Genomic DNA, 6,179 nt, shown 5'->3' on the forward strand with positions numbered 1-6,179 from the left:
AGCAGAACAGGCAGATCGACGAAGTACACTGCTGAGGGAAGCAGCAGGCGGGTCAGGAGAGGTCTGCCTCACCATGTGGATCTCCTCTGGGGCAGGTGGGGATTGAACTCATGTGGATGTGGCTTAAGCTTCTTAGTGCAGTGCTTTAACCCACTGAGCCACCAGGGAGGGCCACACTTAGAACTTTTATGGAAGGATTGCAACTTTATTTGCTTTTTAACCATTGTAGCAGGTGTTAAAAGTATTTAACTGCTGGCATCTTGGTGTGTGACTCAAAGCCTTGGTGTCAAGCTTTACTAGCAGCCATTGAGGTTTTTTTTTTAACCACTAGTGATGTCCTTGATTAAAATTTACTAGTGTTTTTAGACCTTCAAGTGTACATCTCTAGTATTTTGTATGATTAGTTCAGGTTCGTATATAGCGCTTCTGCATACTGAACTATGGTAGTTGACTTTATGAATAGCATAAACTTTTTTATTTGAATATTTCTATTATGCACATTGCATATTTGACATTGTTTTAAAAAATGAAACATTTGTTCCTTCAAGGAAAGCCAGCTGGCAATGATTGTTTCTAATAGTAAAATGTGAGTTTCATTAGAAACAGAATTATAGGAAGTTATTCTTTTTTATAATTTTAAAAAAAGATTTATGCATGCAAAATTGGGGTACAGGCCAAAGGTGTGGGGGTGGTGAAAGGATCACTAGAGAAAGAGTGGGGAGCAGGATAGGCAGAAGTACACTGCTGAGGGGAGCAGGGGACAGGTCAGGAGGGGTCTCCCACGCTATGTGGGTCATCTTTGGGATGGGATAGAATTTATGTTGAAGTGGCTTTAGCTTCTTAGTGCTGTGCTTTAACATGCTGCACCACCAAGGAGGGCCCATAGAATAACTTCTTTATGTCACTGTGAGTCTTTTAACATCTTCCCAATTCTTAGTCTTTTGATGAAATTTGTAATGGTATTAGAAGATGTGATTAGTTGATCTTGCATAACAAAAGGTGTATAACTTAGTGATTGATGTTTTCCAGATGATCAGTGCATGCTGTTAGAAAATCATGCGTGGATAAAAAATTCATTTAAAAATTTTATAATAATTTATTTTTACACATTTTGGTGCATTTTTCCATCTCAGTTGCAATCCCCTTGGGTTTCACATCACCAAGTCACCCATGTGCCATCACCATAGTCCAGTGCATTTCCCGCCCCCCACTGTTTTTGATACCATTCCCCACTCCACCCCCACAAAATGTCTCTGATATATAGCTGTTCATCATTATCATTTCTCGCCTGTTCCGTTATATTCCTGCTATGAGAGAAAACATCTGGTATTTTTCTTTTTCTTTCTGGCTTATTTCACTAAGCATGATCTTTTCCAGCTCCATCCATGTTGCTGCAAAAGAGTAATATTCCATTGTGTATATATTCCATACCTTAGGTAAAAAAATTCATTTTAAAGTTCCAAAGAGACCAGTAGACTTTAATGATACAAAAAGTTTGTGGGTGTGCCTTCCACATGACATTAACCTTTAGGAAACTAGCATGCACTTAGTTTTGTTATATCAAGAATATTGAGTTACCTGAAAAGCTGTTAAAATACTACTCCTTTTCAATTGTCTGTGATTTTATGTATTTCAACAAAACAAAACAGTTTCATAGCACATATTGAATGTAGAAATAGATTTGAGCACACAGCTATCTTTTATTAAGCCAGAAGTTAAGGATATTGGTAAGAATTTTAAAAGTAGTACTACAATTACTAACATCATATCATTCACATACATTTTGGAAAACAGTGTTTTTAATTGTTTAGAAAAGGGAAGATAGAGACCATGTCTCTCTCGGTCATCAGTGTATCCAAGTGCCTGGCATGGTGTTTGACTTCTATAGTAATATTTGTTGCTTAAAATAAGTGATTAGTAAGCAGTAGTGGAAGAACCACAAGGAAACTTGTAGACATTAGGAGAAAAACTGAGTAATGGTAGTGTCTTAAAGGTGAAGGAAGAATATCTCATGAAGGAAGCAGGAATAAAATTAGTCACTGTTGTTGATTATTGTTAAGATTGTTCATGTAAAATTTGAATTTTAAAAAGTGCAGTTTACAGATCTTTTGAAATGTATATGTTGACTCCTAACAAAGTCCCTCAATATTTTCAACATTTCATATAAGCATTAGCTATGTAAAATTAACACAAGTTTACTTTACCTAGAAAAAAGTATGAGTGGTTGATTTCTTTTGGAACTAAGTCCTTTTTTTGGCAACAGTTCTGTTAATACTTATATTTTATTTAGTTGTTTCTCACATAATGAATGCATAATATAAATAAGTTTATAGCTAATTACATATTTTATGTAAAATGAAAAGAAGTGACTAATACTGGATTTATAAGTTGGATCTTTGGATCAATTTCCTCGTGGTAGTTGATTTCTCTTATTTGTGTAATACATTATAATATAGTAGGGAAGAACTGATAGGAAGAAAATTCTTTCTGATGATGTTTATGAAATAGTATAGTGTCTTGTCTTTTTTTTTTTTTAAGATTTATTTATGCTACAAGAACTGGGGTACATGCCAGGGTTATGGGAGTGAGAGGATTCACCAGAGATAGGGTGGGTAGCAGAACAGGCAGATTGACTGAAATACGCCGTTGAACGGAGAAATGTTTGAGAAAGGAGAGGTCTGCTGTGTCATGTGGGTCACCTCCTTCGCTGGGGATCGAACATCTGCAGTGACTTTGGGTAGCTTCATAGTGCTGTTTTAACCTCTTGCTCCACCAGGGAAGCTAATGAAGTAGTGTTTGTATATTCAGTTATAAGCAGTTTTAATTAAAGTCAATTTATATTTCAGAATTTTTCGAAGAATATTTTTGCAATTCTTCAGTCTGTAAAAGCCAGAGAAGAAGGGCGTGCACCTGAACAGCGACCAGCCCCAAATGCAGCACCTGTGGTAGGAAGATTTTACTGCTTACACAGTACTTGTAATGACGCTCGCTTTCAGTGTTGTACGTTTGAAGACATCTTATCTTAATGCTTTAAAATCAGTAGACTAAACCTTTTGCTGCTTTAGTATACCTGAAAGGCCCCCCACCTTAAGAGTTACATACTTAGCAGTAACACTTAACTGGAGATGTACCTGGATCAGTATCTTACAGAGATGAATTAGAAAATGTCCTCTATGTAAGGAGTTGAACAGTCTTTGGACTTACTCATTGTTGCTTTGGAGAGTCACTAGCATTTGTTACATGTATATAACCTATTTACCTTCCACTCTGGGGCTTTTTGAAATCATTGGTATCTGTGATATCTCGGGAAGTGAATTGTTTGTGCCAGTCACATGTAACTGGATCCTTAGTTTTCACCTTTTGGGGCGTGGGTTGATCGCCTTACTCTGAGGTATCCAGTTAATACCTGTCCAAAGTTGGTTTCATGTATGATGTAGTCAATATTTAAACTTAAATTGTTGTTGAACATCTAACTAGTTTAATCTAATTCAACAAAGGCAAAACTTATACCATGAAATTCTTTTTTATGAAAATTTTATAAAGTACTAATATGATCTTTGTAGGATCTAATAGTTTTATTAGAAATCACTGATCTTTAAACTTTCAGAAATAGAGGATTTTTGTATGAATTGTAAGAAAGTAGATTTGAAAACAGTATCCTTTATTGTTGTCTTGATTGTGTTAAGTATTAAATAGTTAGATACTTTAAAGCAAATATTTAAATACATAATATTTGTTAGGCAGTGTGCTAAATAACAAAGATAAGACATGCAAACATGTAAAAGATCCGCATTTCTTTCCCTCTTTAAGTTTACAGTCTAGTGGAACATAGAAATGCATACAGAAGCTTGCGGGACAAGTGTTACCATGATAAAACACAGTATGCATCTAGTTAAGAAGTAGTTGATGTTTTAAATAGCCTATGGTGGGAAACCTAGTTAAATCTAAAATAATTCATAATTGAGGGAATTTATTCTTTCAAAAAGATTTAATCATAATAACTTAAGTATATCCATTTTACTTAGGCAGTTTCTAAGAGTTGTGCCTTTTTGCTGTGGTGCATGTTTACTTGGAGACCTCGGTCCTTAACCCTAATATAGATGACAGTTTTCTAGTGGTAAATGATACCTTGCAAACATAAGTATTAAATGACTCCCACTTCTGTCTACTCTCTACCTTAATCTTATTTATAATGAGAAAGTAGTTTAGAAAACAGTATCATTTTTTTTGTAGTTTTCATTATGAGTGTTAGTAACAATTTAAAATATTAATATATAACTCATTTTTTAACAGGATCCTACATTGCGTACTAAACAGCCCATTCCAGCTGCTTACAATAGATACGATCAGGAAAGGTTTAAAGGAAAAGAAGGCAAGTTAATTACATTTTTCTCTCCCCCTTCCTGAATCTGAAAGGCAGTGTCGTCTGTGTTTAAAAGCATAGGTTCGCAACACAAGTTCCACAGGCTAACTCTGGCCCATCACTTGTTTTTGTACCTGATCACAGTCACTTATTTTTTCTGATACTTTTAAAAAAAATTTATTTATTTTTCTAAAGGTTTATTTATTTATGTATACAGAGGTGGAGTACAGGCCAGAGGTGTGGGAGGTGGGAGGATTCACTAGAGAGAGATTGGAGAGCAGAATAGACAGATCGACAAAGTACACTGCTGAGGGGAGCTGTGAGCAGGTCGGAGATATTCTTTAGTATTCTTTTAAAGATTTATTTATTTATACAATAACTAGAGTCCAGGCTAGAGGTTTGTGTGTGTGCTGGGAGTTGGTGAGAGGGTCCACTAGAGACAGGGGAAACAACAGGCAGATTGAACAAAATACATTGCTGAGAGGAGTAGTGGGCAGGTCAGAAGGTGTCTGCTATACTATGTGGGTCATCTCTCAGACTGGGAATAGAACTTGTGCTGCAGTGGCTGGCTGTAGCTTCATAATGCTGAGACTTAACCCCGTGTGCCTTCAGGGAGACAGTCTGATATCCTTTAGGATTGACAAAAGTGTTAAATTTTGACAAAGATTATGTGGCCTGCAAAGCCTTTTATAGATTTGTCAGCCCCTGCTTAATTGTATGGATTTTTGGATCCAGATTGCCCATATAAGTTCCTTTTTATTTGAATTTTGATAAGTTGCTTTAACTAATTTCTGTCTCTGTTACCTGCCATGCATTATTGTAATAACAACAGTAGTAGACTGACTTGTAATAAACTATAAATACTATTATTAAATTAGTATGTTCTGTTTCTCAAAAATTTGTTATAGAGGGGAGATTTGAGATACTGTGCTTATATATAATAAATTGAGCAGTAGAGAAGCATAGATTGGAATAATCACATGAGGACATACTTGGTGATAGCCTACATGGCATACTAGTAGGTAATATAGTAGTGAAATATTTCATTAGTTAGGTACAATTAGGGTAATGCATTGAGACTAATGTCAGTAGTCAAAAAGGTGAATAATCAAAGAGGGGAAGTTATAGCAATTAGAAGTTTAACATTTATGATTTTTTTTTCCTGTGTAATCTGAACTCTCCATTTGTTTCATTAAAGGATATATTGCTCTGACACAGTCATGTTAACTACATTTATTAAACTTACCTTCTGAATACATATCTGTAGAAAGACTTTTTTTTAAATTTTGCTTGCAGCATTCTTATGAACGGAACTATATGAAGTGGGGGTTGGCAAATTACAAGCCATAGATCAAATCTAGTGTTCCTTGGGCCAAATCAAATTTCACCCCTTTCTTTACATATGTTCTTTATCCTGCTTTTTGCACTACAGCGGCAGTATTCAGTAGTGTGACAGACTGTGTAGGCCTACAGTGTGTAAAATTGGTAATATATGACCCTTTACTGAAAGGTATATTGAAAGTTTGTTCTGGAACCCTTTTTAGTCTTATCCCTCAGATCTCATAATCTTAGATAGTTTTAGTCTTATTATAATTAAGTTTTAGGAGTAAATAATTTGGTAGGAGTAAATAATTTTGTTGTAATCATTTTAATTGTTTCCAGCCTCTTGAATACATTTGTAAAGATAGACTTTTTTTTATTACAAAGTTTATTTTTACATCATTTTGCACATTTTTTTTTTTCCATCTCGATTGTAATCCCCCCGGGTTTCCCATCACCAGATCACCCCTGTGCCACCACCCTAGTCCCGTGCATT

At 35.3% G+C, this 6,179-nt stretch overlaps 1 protein-coding gene across 1 annotated transcript in view; it reads left to right on the forward strand.

Moving 5' to 3' along the window:
• CDC73 (cell division cycle 73) overlaps positions 1–6,179 on the forward strand; it is a 100,133-nt gene that overhangs the window by 23,857 nt on the left and 70,097 nt on the right. The window contains exons 8-9 of the mRNA XM_004685468.2: positions 2,847–2,945; positions 4,294–4,372. Coding sequence (XP_004685525.1) covers positions 2,847–2,945; positions 4,294–4,372 — 178 coding nt within the window. The remainder of the gene's footprint in view (positions 1–2,846; positions 2,946–4,293; positions 4,373–6,179) is intronic.

Source organism: Condylura cristata, unplaced genomic scaffold (assembly GCF_000260355.1).
Source record: "Condylura cristata isolate star-nosed mole 26May11 unplaced genomic scaffold, ConCri1.0 scaffold00018, whole genome shotgun sequence".
Taxonomy (NCBI): domain Eukaryota; kingdom Metazoa; phylum Chordata; class Mammalia; order Eulipotyphla; family Talpidae; genus Condylura; species Condylura cristata.